The 22,844-nt window shown below is 43.6% G+C and overlaps 1 protein-coding gene across 1 annotated transcript in view; it reads right to left on the bottom strand.

The window, feature by feature from the left end:
* BARX2 (BARX homeobox 2) overlaps positions 1–22,427 on the bottom strand; it is a 72,700-nt gene extending 50,273 nt beyond the window's left edge. Inside the window, exon 1 of the mRNA XM_059184875.1 lies at positions 21,809–22,427. Coding sequence (XP_059040858.1) covers positions 21,809–21,995 — 187 coding nt within the window. The 5' untranslated portion in view covers positions 21,996–22,427. The remainder of the gene's footprint in view (positions 1–21,808) is intronic.
* Between the last annotated feature and the right edge of the window lie 417 nt (positions 22,428–22,844).

The raw sequence follows: 22,844 nt of genomic DNA, 5'->3' as shown, positions 1-22,844 counted from the left end.
TGTGACGAATGCTACAATAAACATAGGGGTGTATGTATCCCTCTGAATTAATTCTTTATATATTCTTTAGGTAAATACCCAGTAATAGAATTACTGGATCACATGGTAGTTCTATTTTTAATTTTTTGATGAGCCTCCATAACTGTTTTCCACAGGGGCTGCAGTAGTTGGCATTCCCACCAAAGGTGCACGAGGGTTCCTCTTTCTCCACATCCTCGCCAACACTTGCTGTTTTTTGTGGTTTTGATTTTAGCCATTCTGACAGGTGTGAGGTAACATCTCATTGTTAACTCACTGAAGTTTCTAATGCAGACATTGTAAATTCTTGATAAGCTTGTATAGAATCCGGGGCACCTGGGTGGCTCAGTCAGTAAAGCATATATGCCTTTAGCTCAGGTCATGATCCCAGGGTCCCAGGATCGAGCTCCACGTCAAGCTCCCAGCTCAGCAAGAAGTCTGTTTCTCCCTCACCTTGCCACCCCTGTTGCTTGTGCTCTCTCTCTCTCCCTGTCTGATGAATAAAATCTTTTTTTAAAAAAGCTTGTTTAGAATCTGATTTGTATAAAATCTGGAAAAAATCATAGCCATCTATACAATTTCCTGAGCACAAAAATAGGGTAGTGAGTTCATTAATAATTTTATTATTAATTTCATTAATATTAATAATTCTACATATTTAAATAATTATTTAATAATTTGATCTAATTTAAATAATTGATATTAATAATTTTATTTCCAAACGGGTTACACTCTGAAACGATGCTATGACCGATTTAGGGCATCTTCCAGTAACTGCCAGCAGGGGATGGATTCTTTCATGCAAAGATGTTTAATACAAGTTTTATATATCAGGTGACTTAATTCTTGCAATTTCTCCATGCTTTTCACACCTCAAAGTCCTAAGAGGTTTTGCAATTATTCTGATCACCAAATTTATGGGACATGAAGGTGGCAAGAACTCTGTCTCTATTTTACAGAGGTTTAACTAAGGAAGAAAGGAAAGGATGTTGTGTGACAACAGAGTGTAAAGCTCCCCGAGCTACACTGGAACTGGCTGATGAATCCACCAGCCTTTCCTCTGGGGCGTCGTGGAGCTAAGGGTTCAGGGACTCTGGTCTTATGAGACGTAGTCATCGTCTACAACTGCAAGTTCCAATCCTGTGTTCTCTAGCATGCGGTGTCCTCATCAAATTCCAGCATATTCTATTACTCCCATTCCCTTTTCATGTTTAAGCCGTTGTGAGGAGTTGCTATGCACTGGTTAACAGCTGCCATTGAGCTCCTGTCCCCCCCACCCCAGGAGGTTACACTTTAGTCTTGTAGATTAACTTGAACTGAACCATCATCCCTCCTGGGGAAGTACAATCAGTATGAACTTAGAGAATCAGAACAACCGCAGACACTTTAATATAAATAATAAGGGCTTAATTTAAGGATTCGCACACAAAAGTGGACAATTCCACATAATAAAGGCTATAAGCCAAGTGTGACAAGCTGCATATTATAAATTCTTGGACCAAAAAAAAAAGGGGGGGGGGGGTCTGAGGAGGAGCAGCAACATCTGACAACTGGAGGTGTGGGATCAAGATGGTCCCTTGATAGGAGAAAGATCGCCTGAGTGGAAAACAGGGAGAAGGTGAGTAAGAGAAAAATATATTGCCTAGAGTAAGACGAGTGCTGAAAGGAGACACCGGACTAATCTCAGCGGGTTCAGTAAGTTATAGTGAGGTTCAAATCCACACTGTTGGGGCGCCTGGATGGCTCAGTGGGTTAAAGCCTCTGCCTTTGGCTCGGATCATTGTCCCAGGGTCCTGGGATCGAGCCCCATATCAGGCTCTCTGCTCAGCAGGGACCCTGCTTCCTCTTCTCTCTCTGCCTGCCTCTCTGCCCACCTGTGATCTCTGTCTGTCAAATAAATAAATAAAATCTTTAAAAACAAAACAAAACCACACTGTTTTCTCGACCTGTTAAGCACCTAAAATATGCTAGGTGCCAGGGGCACAAGGATGAATAAGGCATATTTCTTGCCCGACAGAAGCTCACAGTCCCACAGGGGAGACAGTCAAATAAATATGAAATTTCAGGACAGTATACAGGCTAAGCCAGGTACTGCTGGAGCTGGGTGCAAGGGAAGGGGGCAGCTGGTGTGTGACAGGCTATGCATCTAGCCATCTTGGTGACCTTGCTCTGCAGATGTATTCCCCGACTCTCTGATGCAGAAACCTAATGACATATAGGTATATACATACACACACACACTTCAAATTTATTTCAGAGGTGAATTCCTTTGTCCCATGAGATTCAGGAGATCTAGCTCAGTCAGTCTCTACAGCAAACCCAGGGGCACCCAGCACTATGACACACCCATTTCCCAGCCCAGGAGGGAGAGGCTGAGAAAAAGCAGGGCAGCTTGCCCAGTCACCCACTGCATGCACACGCTCTGTCTCCAGGACCCATTGCATTGCCACGCCGTTCTTAAAACAGACTGTAAACTTTTGGAGACTGTCATTCAGAGGAACCAAGTCAAAACCCAACCCATCCCCGCCACGGCCCCCATTGGCCCATCCCCCTGGTAAATGCAGAGTCATCGGCCCATCAAAATTAGAGGAGCACTGAATGTCTTCCGTGCTGAACCCTGGCTATTTCAGGATGGTGGCAGAGGGAGAGGGCTGGACGGGTGCTGGCAGGGTATGACAGGAGGGCCCAGGGAGATTCCAAGAACACGAAGAGTCTCATACCCACCCTTAAATGCGTGGACCTCCCTGGCCCTTAACCCAGTCTAATCCAAAGGACCTCATTAAGATCTCTCTTGCAAAGTCTCTGTTTCCTTCCAAGGGAAAAGCCCAGGACAACCTGCGGACAAGCTGAGGTCGAGGTGCCCCGTGCTACTGCTGCTGGGTGATGCAGCCACGGGATTCTTCAAACTTAGTGCTTCTCCTCGAACGTGGGTGGCGGCAGCCGAGTCACGAGACCGTGGAAATACTGTCAGGGACAGAAGCCCGGCTCTGGGAACCAAGTACAATCTCTCTTAGGTCAACACAGTCGACTGGGTGGGGAAAAGCAATCGACAAATCACACCTTAGGCCGTCATGATAGATTTCATTAATGATTCCGTTTTTTAAATGATGCTGAGTAAGTTAAGATACACTGAAGCAAAAAAAAAAAAAATAGGACTATGACAAGACGCTGCTGGTTTCTAATTTACAAGTGGAACTATAGGTTCCTAGAGCTATTTTAGAGGAGCTATATTTAAAGGCATAGTAAGACCTCACCGTGATCTTGGTTAAGTAACTTAGTCTGGGATTTGGTTCTCTTTCTAGCAAAAAAACAGTGCAGTGGACTATAAATTCTTTCCTGTCTTAAACCTCCGTGCTTTTGTATCTTTCTGCAGATAATTTCAGAAAGTTCTTAAAGACTATCTTTTTAAGTTGAAAAATGCCCAAATTAAACATTTCTTTTCTAGTCTCCAAATAAACAGGGGTTGCGGCAAAGACCATCTTACCTAAGTAATTGTCCTGTTTACCGTTTGTTGCTCTGGATGACAAAAGCTTATTTAGTATCTCCCTTACAGAACAAAGTACTTCACGTTCTAGTTAAAATTATTTAGTATTTTTAAACACCTATTTGATTAAAATATATATAAAACTTCTGTGGTAAAATGTGACTTATTTTTCAGTGATTTTTACAATAAATACTTCAATTTGTTTAGAAAATAATACTTACAAATCATTCTCAATTCTGGGAAAAAGTTAATCAAAAAATCAATTAAAAATAAATCCATTTAATATGCAGTCTGCATCCCCAAATAAAAACTACACCTATCTGTGCAAAAAATAAGTATTACCATTTTCACTAAACTGTAAGACTATCCTTTTCATCGGAAAACTATTTAAGGGAGTCCTCCTGATCACTGGTTTTAAGAAAAGGCATTTAACAGGGCGCCTGGGTGGCTCAGTGGGTTAAAGCCTCTGCCTTCAGCTGGGGTCATGATCTCAGGATCCTGGGATCGAGTCCCACATCAGGCTCTCTGCTCAGTGGGGAGCCTGCTTTCCCCCCTCTCTCTGCCTGCCTCTCTGCCTACTTGCTTTCCCTCTCTGTCAAATAAATAAATAAAATCTTTCAAAAAAAAAAAAAAAAAGAAAGAAAGAAAAGGCATTTAACAAGAATGCTCAAAGCAACAATATCCCCGGGGTGCCTGGCTGGCTCGTGGGTAGAGCATGTGACCCTTGATCTCAGTGTTGTGAGTTCCAGCCCCATGTTGGGTATAGGGATTACTTAAAAACAAGATCTTAAAAAAAAAAAAAAAAAAAAAAAAGGGCAAGACAACAGTATCTTTAATGAGGACTGGACACAACCTAAAAGTCCATGGACAGAATGGATAAATACATTGTATTATATCTCTACATTGGGGAGCACACAGTCATGAAAAACTGAACAAACAGCAGCAACATATAACATACACGAAGCTTGGGAATGTAATGCTACGTAAAGCACATCAAATATACACATGGGACGCTTGCATTTCTATGAAGTTCAAAAATGAAGAAAGCTAAGCAATCTCTGATTTAGGGATTCAAACATATGGTAAAACTACAGAGAAGAGCAGGGCAGAGAACTGAGACACTTGTTGCCTCTAGCGGAGGAAAAGAAGGGGACAGGGTCAGGGAGGGGCACAGGGTAACCCCAGGAGAAATGTCCTTCCCTTCAACTCAGTGGCAGGTACACAAGTGTTCAGTTTCATCGACTCACATTTAATTTTTTTTCTGATATTAACAATAAAATAAAATAGGGTTAAATCATATCCACCCTGGAACAGTACCTAAAGCAGTAAAGTGTAATGAGTAAAACACGGAACTACGTCCATCTTTAGCTTACTTCGCAAACATGGACACTAATAGGTTCCCTTAGACTTTAGCCATGGAAGAACTTCACTGTTCTTTGGGGGAAAATACATCCTAATCATTCTAGGGACAGTTGTATAGCCTAGAAATAAAGGATTGGGTAAGGAAAGTCAAATGAGTCATAATAAAAAAAAAAATCAGAAACATTTTTTTAAAATATTGCTTATGATCTATTTTGCACCCAGCACCGCTTTTAAAAATATGAAATTCAGGGCATCTGGCTAGCTCAGTCAGTTGAGAATGCGACTCCATTTTTTAAAATTTTTTTATTTATTTAAATAAACTCTAACCCAATGTGGGGCGCAAACTCGCAACACTGAGATCAAAAGTCGCTCACTCCTCTGACTGCGCCGGCCAGGTGCCCCAAATGTGTGACTCTTGATCTCGGGGTTGTGAGTTCCGGCCCCCATGCTGGGTATAGCGATTAGTTAAAAATAAAATCTTTAAAAATTCTTTAGAATTAAAAAATAAATAAATAAAAAGAAAAGAAATTCTTCAGGAGTCTAAGCTCCCTATTAAGCAACAGACAAAGTTGTGATTTCTCTTCTCCTCCTCCAGCCATATTTTTTGAGAATCCCTGTTTGTCACACTGTGGTGAACACTGTAGAAATCAGAGATTATCCCCTCCGGTACTTGATCTCTAACCACGTAAACTGTGATTTCCTCTCTCCTGACACCCTATGCCACCCAAGCAGAGGTCTGTCTCTTTACTTCTCTGTTTCCTCATTTTTTTTTAATTTTTTTTTTTAAAGATTTTATTTATTTATCAGAGAGAGAGGGGGGGAGAGAGCAAGCACAGGCAGACAGAATGGCAGGCAGAGGCAGAGGGAAAAGCAGGCTCCCTGCTGAGCAAGGAGCCCTATGTGGGACTCGATCCCAGGACGATGGGATCATGACCTGAGCCGAAGGCAGCTGCTTAACCAACTGAGCCACCCAGGCGTCCCTGTTTCCTCATTTTTAAGTGCAAGGAATACTAGTCTCTCACATGACTGTGGCAGGAATTAAATTCATTAATTCATGTAGGCATTGAGAGCAGTGCCTGGCACATAGTAAGTGTTAAATAAATGTTTGCTGTTACATTTATTTTTATATTTATATTTATTTTTTTTTTCATTGTTATTATTGTCCCTTTGTCAAGTTCACCCCCACTCAGAAAAAGAAATCACAGGCAGCATGTCCCATGCATGCTTCTCTTTGAGGTCGGATTTTACCCACCAACATCAGTGACTGCTTCTTCTTGAGTTAACCTACCTTCTGGGTACACACCCTTCACCAAGGCCATTTTAGTGGTAAGGCCAGTACCTGAGGGATTCTCTGCTTGGTGGTTGGATAAACACAACGAGGAGGAAGTTATCACCAGTCAGCTTCATTTCACACCTCCTACTTCACAATGGGCTTCCTCAGTCCAAAGGCTGCCTGGGACAGGGGAAGTCTCATCCCAACCCCAAGCACCTAAAACAAAATAAGAGTGCACTGAGCACCAGGGGAATCATGCTTTGTCCTTCTTGAAAGGTCTGGGAGCCCCGAACCTGAATGGTTGAAAATTCCAAAGGCACATAGAGATGGGTGTGCATTTCTGCAGCAGAATGCAAGCTGCATTGCAGTCAAGTGCTTTACCCAGCCGTGCAAAGCCTCCTGGCTAGGGCTGTAGTGATGTAACTGCAGAACTTGTATTATTATTGCTATTATTTCCAGGGATGGGCAATAAGTTAAAGTTAAATAAGAAGCCTGTAAAATGTCACCCTCAATGTCAACCTCAAAAAGATAAATGTCAGTCATTTGGAGACTCCCAAGCTCTTATAAGCTGTCGTTCTCAGCTTTCCTCTGGGAAAATGAATTGAGAGTTGGGACAGCAAAGAAAATTTCCCAGAATTCAGCAGAATCTTGACCACTTTACTGTCAATATTTCTAACCCTTCTCTTGGTGCAGAAAAATCTTGTGTTATTTCTAGAAAGGTTTAGAAATTCACCCTTAGCTCCCAGAGCCTTGTCTCAATTTAAGAGAGTCCCCGCAAAATTCCCACTAAACTCCCATTTCCAAGGTCGTTCACATGTCACAGGAGGACAACAGAGCCTTGGTCTGTGGTGAATCAAAGGAGGGGTTTGGTGGCCTAGAATAACTAGGATGACATCATCTGTTGTGGATCAGAAGTAACTTTATTAGCCAACTGTGGAACCCTGCTCCAGTAGTCTAGTCCAAGGGCCTGCAAACCTTTCCTGTAAAGGGCCAGGCAGTAAAGAGTTTAGATTTGGGGGGCCATACCGTCTCTGCCAAAACTGCCCCTCTCTTGCTGTCACCCCATGAAGCCCATCAAACACAATATGTTGGCAGGTGTGACTTTGCCCTCCTCAAACTTCATAGTCACCGATATCTGGACTTCGCATAATTTTCATGGGTCACAAAATGTTCTTCTTTTGATTTCTCTTTTTTCCATTTACAAATGTAAACACCAACAAATGTTAGTTCCTAGCAGTAGAAAAAACAGGTGGTGGGCCAAATGTGGCCCACTTATGGTCCCGCTGTCTTAAAAAAACACAGTAATGCGTGTTAGTACCCTGAAACAGAAGCAGTGAAGGGCCCAAGACAGGTTTTCTGACAGGATTTGCACTGCGAACTCTGCTCCCACTCGCCCTGTTTACAGCAGGGGACATGTGATTTCCTGCCTGGCACTGTACGCATACGGTTACTGTATTATCGTATTATAATGATCTTTTGTGACCCAGGATGATGAAACTCTTCAACGCATCATTAATGTATATGCTAATGAGGCAACATGCATGGCTGGGCAGGCTGCTGCCCAATCAGGGGTCATCAACTGTCCTCCGGGACCAGGAACGCCTCTGGTAATAAGCAGGTACTCACCGGGCAATTTCCATAATGAAATATTCCATTCCCATTTTTGAATCTGTTCTCCTGATGGGGACAGCACATACTGCACAGATGTCGAAGGACCCACACTCCAAGCTTCAGTAGCATAACCTGTTTCCTGACCCCTAACTCTTCTTTCCTTGTTTGCCAATGTTCTCTCCCACACCCCACCTCCCACCTCTCACCCAGTTCTGCCTACTCCCCTCCTACTGGGTTACAAATGCAGGCACAGTACTTCTCTGAATTCATAGCTTTAACAGAATATTCTCAACAGGCTGCCCCAAATCCTTATCTCCCATTGAGTCCTATTTCAACAATGGTTTTGAGGAACTTAGGGAACAAGGTGAGTCCTCCCTACACAATTCAGTCTCACTCCATGGCAGCCATGATGACACACCAGTGGGTCCTACTCCACTGGCTTTCACCTGCCCCTCCCCCTACCACTGAGCCTGGACGATGTCACTAGACACTGCCTGTAGGAATCATCACTGTAAATGGTGGGACAGATGTCCCGCCCTGTTCACCGGGGCTTCCCTCATACCATTGAAAGGGAGAAATCCTCGAGAGAATTTTTCTCACCCTATGGAGGGGATTAATCAATTAAAGTATTTCATTAGCAGATACTGGACCTCCTAAGATACCACTGACTAGTCAAGAAACAATTCCAGGAGAAACCCATGTCCAACTCCAGTCCACGCAGCTCCTTCAACACAACAGCCAGCATTACCACTTGAAATGCAATCTTAAACTAGCCCCAGGAGCAATTTAAAAGCTGTAAACCAGGGCCTTTATTTTGAACTCCCTGTGAATCACAGACCCAATAATATACTGCGACAACAACTGTTTCCCAACCTGCTACCTTTTCCACATCGCCAATTAAAAAAGATCCCAACTGAATTTTTTTCTCTCAGTACGCTGAAATAAGAGAATATTTGGGCTCTCTTGCACAAGAAAGGACTATCCTGAACTGTACTCTTCAAAGAAGAAAAGAATGCAAACTGGCTGGGAAATCCTGCCACTTTTCTGGAACAGTTCTTGAGATACACAGCTGTATGATGAAATATTTCCTATGGGTAATTATTCCCAGGCAACTCTTGTAAAAAAATAAAGGAACAAAGCACATTTTGTGACGATGTCACATTGACCTGTTTGTCCCACCCGTTTAGGAATTTACAAAATTCTGAATTCATATTATGAAACAGGAAGGTGGGTATCTAACGTTCCCATTCATGAAGACTTGACCTTGGCTCACAGACCACCCGGGTTGCAAGCAGCCTTAAGAGGCAATTGGTGCTATGACATAACTCACAAGAATGCCCGGGAGTGAAGGGGTTGTTTTTAAAGATATTTTGTTTTTCTTGAGTTTAATTCATCAAGAATAGTGACTTTTCTCTAAAGGGCTGTGCTTCAGTCAACCAAGATGCTGTTATGATTATAAGACTATTATTTTTAACAGAAGCTATCAGTTACTGAGCATTTACAAGCCGGGAACTATGCTAAGAGCTTTGTATGCATTATCTCATTTAACCTACATGACTAACACTATTAGGCAGCTAATATTATTTTCCTTTTGTAGATGAAGAAATTGAGTGTCAGGGAGGTTAAATGACTTGCTGAAGGTCAGGCAAACAATAAAATGCACACAAACCCAGTACCCTCTGACTCAAAATCCATCTACTAGGATCATTCCACTAAACAGCTTCCTGTATTCGAGTTGTGGGGTACAAAGGACATCAATCTCACCATCAAGCTGATATCTATACTACAGTGGTTCCCAAACTTGACCTTTCATTATAAACTCTTTTTAAAAACAGAGACTCCCAGGGGTGCCTGGGTGGCTCAGTGGGTTAAAGCCTCTGCCTTTGGCTCAGGTCATGATCTCAGGGTCCTGGGATCGAGCCCTGCATCAGGCTCTCTGCTCAACAGGGAGCCTGCTTCCCTCTCTCTCTCTCTGCCTACCTCTATGCCTACTTGTGATCTCTGTCTGTCAAATACATAAACAAAATCTTAAAAAAAAAAAAAAAGACTCCCAGAACTCACCCCAAGACCCACAACATATAATATGAAACAAAATAGTCTCTTAACCTATGAAGTGATGCCAAATAAGAGGTCAGATTTTTTTTCCCCACTAAACTTAATAGTGAGTATTTCATGAAAAATATTCCAAGCTTTCACTCTCCGGGCAACTGGTGGTCATCTAGTTGTTAAGCATATTCTGTGGTTCATAAGAATGAATGGATGATGGGTGGAGGAAGGGAGGGATGGGAATTCCACGCTTGAGCCCCAGAAAAAAGCTTTCTTCCGAGGACTGCAGCTCATGGAAGTCATGTGACCAAAGAAGCCTCAGGCATGTCACAAGGATCAGGACACCTGGAGCAAGGAAATGGGTTAAGAATCACAACGCCAGAAGGCAATAGGTCTACAATCTCGCTTCCTCCAAAGACAGTACCACTTCTTAGAATTCGTCTAGATGCATTTATAGACTCAAATAATCACGGAAAAGGAAAGGCTGACTGGCACACAGTGATTGTAAATATGTGTAAAGGAGTTAGCAGGTGCAAAATAAATTCCTTCACAAAGTTCATCAGACTTTGCTTTATATACAGTATGGATCCGACCCGCCCCCATAGAAAGGAACAGGCTTGACTTCTAACTTGCGTACTTCCCTATAATTACACATAGCATGGAGCTTTATACGAAAGAAACAGACCTGAATTCCAATCTCAATGGTGCCACCTACTCATTTGACCTTGCTGCCCTTTCTTCATCTCCCGAGTTTCCCTTTTCCCATCCGAAAAGCAGTGCTTATTACAACAGCAACGATTTCATTAATGTAAACACCCTCATGTAGGCAAACACCTTATATCTGCCACAGGGTTACCATTTACACTTATTGTTATTGCTATTTTGCAGCTACTTAAAAAGTGAAACGCACTCTGTTGGCGCAGCAATTGTTCCAACTGCCAAGGCTCGAGGTCCCAGTTTAAAAAAAAACAAAACAAAACCCAAACCAGTACTCCCATAGAATGTTCCTTTATGCTGTGCTCAACACCAGGGTTCGAAAACGTGCTTCCAAGTTACACAGCTGTCTAACGTGCTAAGAGCAATAATGAGTTGCCATGATATGCAGGGATAACAAAATTAACAACACCCTCCAAACAGTCTCCTCTGGGGCGACTGACCAATTATTTCAATAAAATGCTCAGTCATGAGAAGAAAAGGACTCAGGCTGGAACCTAAGTCAAATATATCCCTATCTGTCTCCCTGGGTGAAAACTTGCTAAAAAGCGACTGCAGCTATTCTAAGTCCTCGCCTGTTTTTTCCCAAGTAGTTGCAAACGGAAGATCCAAGGTGGCTCTCTCCAATTTGTTGCCAGTTAAGGAGCCCATTGGCTGCGAGAACAAGTCCTTCTGCAAGTTACTTACTCCGAGAGTCCCACGGCAGCTCTTTGGAACTTTCCTTCGTAATGTGTTCTCCATCGACAGCCTCCAGCCCAGCCAGTCCCTTTTATGAGGAATAAGATTCCACGGAAAAGATCCAGAAGGTTAACTGAGCAAGACGCAGCGAAAACTGCCGTCTGTCTGATTTCCTCCAGCCACAGCGTGCGTCCGCGCAGGTCAGATGAATTGCAGACTTGCTCCTGCAAACCATGAAAGTCCACTCACTGGCAACAAATCTGACAGATCCACCGTCCCCTCGGCCGTGTCCAAATTGGCCACAGTCCTTTAGATGTGGTCATTAATTCCTGCTGACTGTGCCACTGCCGAGCACTGGTAAAAGCTCAGTGACACCGGCTGCGGATGATCTGGGCGGGACGCAGGCCCTAAAGTGCTTGGATTGATCTGCTTCTCCATATGTGCAGTGGGCTCCTGGGCAATAAGGGGTTTGGGGCGCACTCAAAAAATCACCGTTGAGCTTCTGACTCCCCGCAAGTTTAGCAAGTTTTCACCCAGGGAGACAGATAGGGATATATTTGACTTAGGTTCCTACTAACAGCCTACTGCTGACCGGAAGCCTTACCGGCAACATAGACGGCTAACCCGTGTTTTGCATTCTGCGAACATGTAAGCTGGAGGAAAGAAAATGTTACGAAGAAAATAGTAAGGAAGAAAAAAATGCTGTATGGAATTTATTTTTAAAGAAAATTCATGCATAATTGGACCTGTGCAGTTCAAACCCGTGTTGTGCAGGGGTCCACTGTATTTAGGCAGAAAGGGATGGTCGAGGAAGAGGAACACATTGGCCAACTCTGGACTGTACGAACTGTTTCACCTGCACTGAAGAGTTTTTTTCCCTCTGAAGGGACACAGAAGGATAAAGCTCCCAAAGGCTACTTTTTGGCCAAACTGTCTTAGAGCACTATTTCTAAACTGGAACTACGTTGCAGAGAAAAGAGAAATGTCCCGGCTGTTAAGACAGACTGAACAGATGTCACTGTAGAGTAGCAAGGTCTCCGTTACCTTCTCCAAACCATAGGATGGCCATTTATTATCCCTAACACACAGCTCTCTGTGGGATTTCCACGGTAACAGTTCTCATCCCTTCCTAACAAGCCCTGCTACCACACGTCAATGCTTCCACAGCAAATCATGGTTCCAAAACATAAGGAGAACTCACCCAGTTTACATGCCAACACCAACATCATTGGTCCCTGTTTATAATCTTCATTTTAACATTTTTAGATTCTTTGGTATTCCTAGCTATCCCTAGACAATTTTTTTTTTAAGTTAAATTGTCCATAGCAATGGACCACAGGTCAAAAGCCAAGGGTTGTATACCAGCTCAGCAAATAGATACAAAAGCAAGATGCAATAAAAGACAACTGATTGTGATTTTAAACATCAACAACATTAAGAAGGGAAAACAACCTAATGGCTCTTGCTCGCATGATTATTGATGTGTACCTGAAATAAACAAACACTTCAAGGAGCAATTTCTTCCTAGTCCTAGTGACGGGCTCAGAGATGGTTTACTCATATGCAAAAGTATCACTTGGGGGAATGGCAGCTATCTTGGTGATAAATAGTATCTCCATCTAGCCAGGGGAGGAAAGTGAGATCCAAAAGCCAATTACAGCAGCTACAGTGGTTGTTTTAGTGAGACATGTACACATGTGTCTAATTATAAAGTGTTCTTATTTCCCTACTGTGAGACTGCCTACAAGTTCTGCATTTAAAAGCTTCTGTGTCAGGACAGAAAAGCTATTAAGAAAACCATCAAGCGTTCCACAAGATCAAGGGCTTTGTGAATATGTGAGGTCTCCCACACTATCACTTTTCAATGTTTACATTATGAAAAATTTCAAACATAGAGAAAAGTACAAAGAGTAATGTAATGAACACCTGTATACCTATGACCAGGCTTTGCTAAATCTGAATGCTTAGCCATATTTACATTAGGCCTTTTCTTTCCCTTAATAAATAATTACACAGGAAAATAAAGACCCGTGGGTAGCCCTCCTCATCCCATACCCTTGGCTCCCTCAATAATATAACTATTAGTCTGCTTGTTTTCAAGCAGTATATAAATAGTATCAATCTACAACTTGTTTTATTCTCAACACTATCTTTCTAAAACTCACCCACATTCAGACATGTAGAATATGGTTCTGGCTCATTCATTTTCATAACATAGAAATTCATTGCATGAATAGACATATTTTTTATCCTTTTTCCTTCTGAAGAGTGGTTTGTTTTTGATTTGTCATTATCATAAGCAACACAGAAATGACCAGAAATTCTTAAGCATGTGTCCCTTTGCACACGTGTACAGTTTTCTCACGGCATCAACCCAGAGGTGGGGCTGCTGGGCTGTAGCTTTTCTGGGTGTTACCACATGGCTCTCCAAAGGAATTGTACCAAAATAATATTCCCACCATCAGTGTATGAGAATATCTATCACGCCACATCGCTGTCATCAGTTGAGAGTTTCAGATTCTTCAATTTTTCTCTATCTGATTATGTGAAATGGTACCTCATTTTAATTTGTGTTTTCCTGATTCCCAGGGAGGCAGAACATGCTTTCATCTTTATTGTCTAGATATTCATCTCTAAGAACTGCAAATCTTTCTACTTGCCTTTTTACTGCTTTGTAAGAGATCTTTATGTATCCATGTGACTTTGAGAAAGTTACTTAATTTCTCAGCTTCCCATCTATGGCAGTAATAATACCTACCTCCTAGGGATGACCTCTAGCTGATCTTAAAGCTCTTAGCCCAATGCCTATTATATGATAGGCACTCAAAAAGAAAAAAGCCACCCTTTCTAGTATGGTTACAAATGTGAAGAAGGGCCTTCAGGCTATTTCTAGCATTTCTCCCAAGTTTGTAGCTGCCTTTGGGATAAATAAAATAGGACTCAAGAGGAGGAATCTCAGCAAATTTCTTTGCCCAGGCGGCTCCCCCACCACAGAAGACATAATATCAGGACTTGGTTGTTTGTAAACTACCACGAGGGAAATGTACAAAGTTGATTCTCCTAGCCATTGCTTAAACTAAACTTCCACGTTACACTTCCTTCAATATACAAGACCCTGTCTTTGAAATGACCATAATCCTGAATTTCAACAAAGGTTAAGTTACATAGTATAAGGAACTCTGAGAAGAGGGAAGTGAGTGCTGGAGGTTGGCAGGTGAATCAGTATTAGGGACCTGCTGGGCATTCCTGGGGTGGAGATAAAGCTATGGCTTCCTAAGATTCCACCAAGCCCTACACCATTCCATCTTCCCACATCATAAGCAATCCTTGAATTAGAAAAGCAAAAAGAAAATCACATTGCTTATCACACATATAAGTTGGTTGTTTTTTTTTTAAATAATGATACTGACATCACCAAGGCAGCAGGTAATCCTACATGACTCACACTGTGAGAATGCTTATGTGTCCCCCATACCCAGAAGAATATGTTCCTCGGGACATGCTGGTAAGCTAGAAGGATGCAATAAAAAGGAGCCACGTAAGCTTGTCTGCTTGGACTCTTAACATATTTAGTTTCGTGCGGAGATCCTCCCAGATTGGCTTCTACTCAGCTGTATCTTGACCTTTCCTTGGAGAAAGGCCATATTCATCTTTCTGAACTCTGCCAGTGGGAGTCAGGGAGCGTAGATCGCTGTCTTCCAGGCCTATCAAGTAGTCCTGACATCAGCTTCAACTGGTGACTGGCAGAGTCCCTTTTCAGATGTACTTGCACATCATCTAACGTTCAGAATTCTCTCCCTCCGTATTTAATTTCAACGGGCGCTGAAGAAACCAGAGACTTTGCTTTGCAGCTAAAGAAAGAGGCCCTCTATCCCCCTATCTTCTCCAGGGCAATCATGTGTCAGAGTCAACTCCAGCCCAAACATAATTAGACCATCTTCTGATACCTATCTAGCAGCACTGCTTTCTTCCTTAAACGTGTGCCAAGTTTCCACTTTCAAGAAGTTAAATTGCCATATAAAAATGCCCTAGTGATGATGAGTAATTAGACACTGTAATGGAAAATTAACTGTGTTTTTATTTAGAGCATTCATTTTAACAAGACTCTTTTTTTTCTTTCCTAACTGTTCTTAAGCCACAATGAAAATACATTAAATCCTGAGGGGCTGGGGAGGTTTTCTGGTTAAAAACAAACAAACACACACACACACACACACACACACACACACACACACACAAACACACACATAAACTTCTTCCTGGAACCACTTACTTTGCGAATATCCCCAAGTTTATCCAAGGTTCTGATCTGAACCACATTATTATTGCATTATAAGGCCAGTTCTCACCCCGTCATTTGTGCTATGGAGGAAGAAATAGCCATTCCAACCCCACAGGCCCCTAATGCAGAGGTAAGCACTGGAGAGGTGGCACACGGGGTCTTGTCACATGTGGGGAGGCTTCCCCTAATACCCTGCAGTCCCCTCTTCCCCTCTCTGTTCCCGTTGCTGCCAAGGGAAGCGGGTTGCTTGCAGCCGTGGCTCTGGACGGCTCCATGAGCAGCCGGGGGCTCTGGGCAGCCCTCCGTGAGGAAGCTGTGAGACTAGGGTTCAGCTCTGGGGCCGCACTAAAAATGACCCCACGACACAGCACATGTGACGGCCTTCCCCAAGGAAGAAGGGTGAAAGAGGCTGAAATCTGGACATCTCATCCCAGTCCCCATGTCCCTCTAGTCCCACATTCCAGTGACGAGTTCATCATGGGTTCAGCCACAGGACCTGAGTGCACTTTGATCTGGAGCTGGACGAGGGGCCAGCGGGGCAGTGTTCCTCTGGCAGTGTCCCCACCCATACAAGTTCATGGGTGTCATACCAATGAACCTCAGACCATGTGGCCTACCTAAGCTTTCCAACTTTGTTCCTGCGGGACCTCAAAAATAAAGTGCAAATGACACCTAAAAATGCTTCTGGCCTGACATTTATTTATTCAGCCCTCCACAGTGAACACCGAATGCTGGGCAGTGCCCAGGCCCTGGGTCTCTCGTTTCAAGGGGCTCCCTGTGTATCCAAGTAAAATCAATCTTCACCACTGACTATCCAGGCACTGACAAGCATTTCGGAACCCCCCTTAGGTTGGCCCATGCGGTCCCACAGAAGGACACTGGGCTTTGGGCAAGGCTCCCTTGAGCAGTTACAGAAGTTTCAGGCAAACCTGCTCTTTTTCTTTTCCTCTATCCCTTCCTTTTGTGGGTTTTTTATTTTTTCCCAGTTTAATCTCTCCTTATAATTTAAACAACCTTTTGTAATCATTACTGCTTTCCCTATAGATCCCTAGAACGTATTCGACCTACAATCTTTTCACTTCGATTCCTCAGTTGGGTTACAACCAACAACTTTGTATAGTCCACGCTTATATCCAAATGTGGTTTCAATCTGGACACACAACCCACAAGAACACCGGCAGACTGGCTTCAGCAGAGAAGTACCACAAACACCGTTTCATTCTGGCTGTATCTAACGAGGTTAATATGACATGTTGGCTGGCAATGGCACCCCTTAGGGGGAGTTCAAACAGAAAAAGCTCTCTGGTGAGCAAAAATATTTGTCCCAATGCTCCCCGGTCCCAATTCCAAACTGCCCAGTATGTTCTAGAGAATGACAAAGAAGGGTTTGGCAGTGGTTCTACGGATAGTTTAGAGGAATCTGTAAAGTATCCCAACTGTGAGTCAAGATTTAGAATAAACGGGAATGTAATGAACTCGTTAACAGTGCCATCACCAAGCAAGAATGAAGATGTGTTGAATGAAACTGCTGAAATTCAATGATACTAGAGACTGTAGACATTTGGAGAGGCATTTTAACCTGTGGACTAAATTTCTAATCATTTTCCCCTTGGTTATTAGGGAAATCAGAACCAGAGAAGAAACCACTGAGAAGCTATATTCACCAGTTAAAACGGACTCCCGGGGAGACCCTCAGCCTCTCTGTTTCACAAAGGCGTTATAAAATTGAAGGAGTAAGCGAGGCAACAACTGAGGAGGCCCAAAGAGCTCAGTTCCAGGTCCACTCTGACCCTGGATGAGTCCTATAGCCTGTGCGTCCCTCGATTTGTTTACCCTGAGAATGGGAACAGGAGGAGCAGTTACAAATAATCACTAATAAATGCCCATCTGCCTCTGGCAGAAATACACATGCCTGTTGATAATGGTCACCCTCCCAAACCGCAATCTACCTTTTTCCATTCCAATGGAATTACATTCCAATCCCCAACCCTGAGAATAAAACCCTGAGGGTTTTAGGACTGAAAGGACTGAAAGACCACACTGAGATTTGGGGAGTCCCGGGAGCTAACCCCATGAAGCAATGGCTGGCCGCCCAACTCCCAAGTAGTCATTACACGTGTCCCTACCTCATTTCATTTTTCACTGGGATGACACCCAATCTTTGTGATAAAATGAACCCAAAGACACCACCCCAAAGAACTTGTTTCTCTTGGATCCACCGAAGCATAAAATGTTCTCAATGCCACCTCTTCAGATAAACACCCTTCCCCAAGTGCCCCTCTTAATTGGCTGGTTAACTGTCTCTTGGGTGCGAGTGCCCAGACTTATCCCGGGTATGTGACCAGGTTGGAAAAGTCCTCCTGATTTCTGAGTACCCTAACAAGGATGGCTGTGGAGAACGTGGACTAAAATGGTGTCTAAGCACTGATGTGACCCTAGCGCTTCACAAAAAAAGGATACTGTGTTCCGGGAGATTGGTCTGTGATCTCTGTGACCCCTTCCAGCTCCGTACCTCCACAGTTGGTTCTACAAGGCCAGCCAGTGAATGTTACTGGGAGACTCAACAGAACCATTCCCGCAGGGAAGGAGAAAGAAATTCATCTGTAGGTTTCAGTGGGTTAATGAAAAGCCATGTGCTGGTCCCAGGCAGCACAACGTCCAAATATCTACATTCACCGCCCCCCCACCCCCCCGCAAAACGCACATGGGCAAGTCTAGGGTCATTCTAGGTTCTAAGTTTAAATATCATAGAATTGTAAGTAATTAGCACAGCAGGCTGGCTTCTCAGTATCCTCAAGAAAACTCGTAGGATAAATTGTTATGTCTTTGTTTTCGTGAAGCAGGCCATTCATCTTTCCACCCTCCGCCTGTCTCTAAATATCAAACTGAAAGACAGAGCTTTCAAAAACGACCCGCTGGCATCTCTGCCCCATACTCCACCCCAAGAAGCCAGATTTCTTTGAGCAACTCTTCCACCAAGAAACAGTAATCACGACCAGAAAAATGAAATTATGCACTCAAGAGTTCAGCAGTATTTATGACAGCCTAAACGGCACCTCATTTTTAGCTTTTACTCACTGTCAAAGTTCTAATGTTTCTGAGAGATTGTTAACCGATTTCTAAATGGCAATATATTTCCATTCCAAATGGGGATGTCTGTTACCACATTTTAAAATAAAACCAATGTGTTATACACTAAATAAATCCCAAACATATTTCACACCTCATCAGGGGTCCGAGCAACAAACTTTTCTTTCAAAAGGAGGCTCTCTTTGGGCATGGTGTTGTAAATTTTATTTTAGATGTTCCTTCAGTTTGTCTTCAAAGGACAGGATCCCCTTTCTCACTGTCTAGTTCGTGATGTACAACATCATGTAAACTTAAATAAATTTAGAGACAGCCTTCCAAGCCTAAAATTACTGTATTTATAATAAGAAAGGGCCTGTTTAAACAAACAACAATTTTTTTTTTTTTTGGAGGTGAGCATTCCATCAAGGTTAGCGTGTCTAATAATAAACTGCTGTCAGGTAATGATCTGCCTAATGAAAAATGTTTCCATTTCTCAATTTACTTGAATACATGCTCTTCTGCCTGAGGAGTTTCAGTACCATAAATTGGCATTTGGATTACTAAATCCAAACAATGTAGACTGCTTAATTATGTAGAGGCTTCTTAAATGCTGTAGCTTTTTTTTCACCCCAATTTTATATGCTTATTGTGCAGGGTGATAATTTTTTTTTAATCTTATTTCATTATTTTACCTGGCAAAAGTCACTTTTGGTAGTTATTTAAATCTCAAAGACAGCAAATCAATGGATGGGGACAAGTTCAGTAATTTCAACTCCATTGTATGCCTTTCACTGGATTTGAACTTTTTACATATTGGTTCTACCAAAAGTGCTAAATATTTATCTCTATCCAGAAAAAAAAATACACACACACATATATATACACACACATATATTCATATGTATTGTAGATACATACATATATAGTTGTATTGAATGTAGAAAGCCACTAACTTAATACCATTTTTAATTAATAAAAAGGATTAAATTTATCCAATCTAAGATTTTTGATCTTGAACATTTTGATCTTAACTGTTAAAAACAACAAAAATGCTTTGAAAGCATGGTATTTGCAAAACCCTTGAGAAGTCACTAATGGGATTCCCATGATCTAATACATGTAAGGCTTTAACTGTAATTGTAAACCCACTAAAGGCTTATGACCTGAAAGTATGGACTATTGTAGCCAGTTTTTATGGGTTTAATTCCACTGGCAAATCCCACTTTCTGTATTTTAAATTTCAATGAGCACAAAATCACAACGTTTTCGTAAGAACCATCTAAAGGAAGTAAACACTGGAATGACAGGGCAAGAAAACCATTAGCAACAACCACCCTTTCACATAAACCATCAATGAACTTAAAAGCACAAGACCAAGCAAAACTTTTAGTTCGTGATACATGTGCAATTCACCCTTAACATTCTCAGAACTACCTATGAATCATCTTATTTTCCTCTGACTTATTTCCATACAAGGCTCAATGAAACACGGAAATTAGCCCCTATTGATCACTGGATCACTGTTTTCTGAGACTATTTATTACTTTTTTTTTTTTAAGCATGTTTTTACTATGATCCCATTCCGTGACTGCTGGAAGCCAGGAAAATCTGCCTTCGGGTGAATGCAGAAGACAAAGTCATTAAAAACTGTGCCAGCCCTGAACTAACCTCAAATATTCAGAATTGTTCTGTTTCCTCCTTAGGTCCTGCAGAAATGCAATTCGTAGCAGGGTGTACTGAAATTTGTGATTAAATCTTTTTTCTTTTTCCCCTCAAGGAGGTTTGACTTATTATAACAAGTGATGATTTATGCTCAACACAAGACTCAGCCTACCTCCCCTATCTAATATATAGGTAGACTACTCATTCAAGGGCATATATATGCATGGCAAACACATAAATGTAAAAATATAAACATCAAGGATATCTACCTTATTTCCAAAGTTTCTTATTTGTTTCTTCTCTCATATACTTCTTGGTCCTTAAAATTTAATATTACAAGTCCTGTTATGGGCTATCAGGCCCAATTCTACCTTACAGATAAAATTTATTTTACATAGGCATACCTTAATATTGTAATCATTTCATAACCAAATACATGTGGAAACAACTTGGTTTTCAAAGAACTTTGCTGTAAGTATTTACATACATTATTAATTGATGGTCCTACACGGACAACCTATTAAATCAAAAGAAAATACAGAATTCTAAGCATGTGCACTAGAAGCTTCTAGCCTGGATGTTTAAAAAAAAAAAATCTTTTAAAAACACTGCTAGCTCTTCACTTCACTTTTTCAGTGAAAGTAACAATTTTTTTTTTTTCTTTCAGGGCATCCATGCAACAAACATAACCTCGAAGTTTCTTTTAGTTGGGAAATACTAAATTTTTACCTTTAGATGAAAGCACAGTTACTATTTTTGATTTAAAAAATTGCTTGAACTTCTCTCTCTCTCTCTCTCTTTTTTCTATACTTGGTTTTCCATAGCCTAAATCCTTATAAAGCCGGGGCACTTTGAAACTTGGATCTTCTCTTAATGCACTCAAAGTTTTCAAAATACCTTTGGATTTACTTTCCACATAAACCTACGACTTTTTCAAAGTATTTATAAAATGTTCTTTATCTTTCCTAGCGGTCTTGGTTAGGCTCTTGTGGATAGAGGAAACCAGACGTGAAGAATGTTTTTATTGTTATAACTGTTGTTTTTTTCAGTCCCTTAAAACCAAAAGGGGGTGATCTCCCCAGCTTGCACTGCAGGCAGAACTACTGCCCCAGAGGGAGAGCCTTGTAAGTGAAGTTCAATTTCAGGGTTTGGTTAAGAACCTCAGGACACTGATTTACTTGTAAAATCCCCAGTGGAGACAAGAGGAGGCTGGACAACTGAACTCAAGACGAGCAGCAACACCACCACTTCCCGAAAAGAGTGATTTAGGCGCTGAACAGGGTCAAGGGTTTGAACTTTCTGACCGAAAACCACAGCGGCGCCGGGGAGGAGGAAGCTTTCTCCCTCGAGCAGGATCGCCGGCGCGGCACGAGAGGCCGCTGCTCTGAGCCCGCCGCCTCCGCTCCACGGCCAGCCCTGCGATCCACACCTTGCCTGGCCCGTCCCAGGTCGCCAACGCCTCTGCGATGCCCGCCTCGGACGAGTCTAGTCTCTCCGGCACCGAATCCCCTCGCCCTCCGGTGGGAGGACAGAGGCGGGAAGGCGCCTGACGCCCTCGGGAGAGCCACTATACCCGACTAATGCCCTCACCACCGGCCGGGCGTCTTACCGGTACAGGAATGCAGGGGCTTGGGTCGCACGACCAGCGACGGGCACACGGAGTAGAGGGAAAGTTTCTCAAAGTAATCGCAGGTCTCCTTGGAAAGGATCTCGTCGATCATGAAAGTCTTGTAGCGCCGCCTGGCTGCTTTGAGCTGGCCGGGAGAGCTCAGCCGCAGCTCCGCGTGGCAGTGCATGGTGAGCCGGGGAGAGCGCCTGCCGGCCGGGGCCGCAGGAACTGGCGCGCCGGCGGGAACCTGGGCCCCGCTCCTCCGCCGCCGGGGAGACTGCGGGCTCGGGAGGTGCGCAGAGGGGAGCGGGCACCGGGCGCGCCGGCCGCGCGTCTAGACCCACCCGCGAAGCAGCATCTTCGCGGAGCCTTTTTGGGACAGCGCAGCTGTCAATCAGCGCGCGCTTCCTGCGGGGCCCGGTGCCGAGCCGCGCCGAGGGGCGTCGGCGCCCACCCCGCCCAGCCCGCCCGTGCAAGTCGGCCGCGGACCTGCACGCCTCGTGCCCGCCTCTCTCGCTCGCCTCCTCCCGCCTCGCGGTGTCTCGCGCTCCTCTGCCAGCCTCTCTATTTTAAGACACTCGCTTTGGCTCTCCTCCCCGCCCCCCTCCTGGGACGCGCTCCAGGTGTGTGTGCAGGGTGAGCGCGCTCGGGTGTGCGCGCGGTGCGCAGTGCGCGGTGCGCGAAGCGCGCGCCGCCCCCGCCCGCGGGCCGGGTCTGGGCAGCTCCTCTGCGACCCGACCCCGCGCACCTCTTGGACTGGGTCGGGTGCGCGCAACCCGCAACCGGGGGAGCAGGCGCGTCTAGGTCTCTTGCTAGAAAGAAGTCGAGTCCTTGCTGAGGCTCCCGAGGCTGCGGGCCACAGAGCCGACACCCCAAGGACCCGTGGGTCGTTCTTCTCGGTTTCCCAAGGATCCGCGGCCTCCTCTGCAGTTCTACGCTCTCAGCCCGTGCTGAACCGCACACTTGACCGCCCCCACGAAATCCTAAATCATAAATGACACTTGCCTGACCGTTATCCCAATAACAAATAGTAAAA

The sequence above is a fragment of the Mustela lutreola genome, chromosome 1 (assembly GCF_030435805.1).
Source record: "Mustela lutreola isolate mMusLut2 chromosome 1, mMusLut2.pri, whole genome shotgun sequence".
Classification (NCBI taxonomy): Eukaryota; Metazoa; Chordata; class Mammalia; order Carnivora; family Mustelidae; genus Mustela; species Mustela lutreola.
Note: the sequence above shows the minus strand (reverse complement) of the source record. Positions and strands in the feature narration are given on the sequence as shown.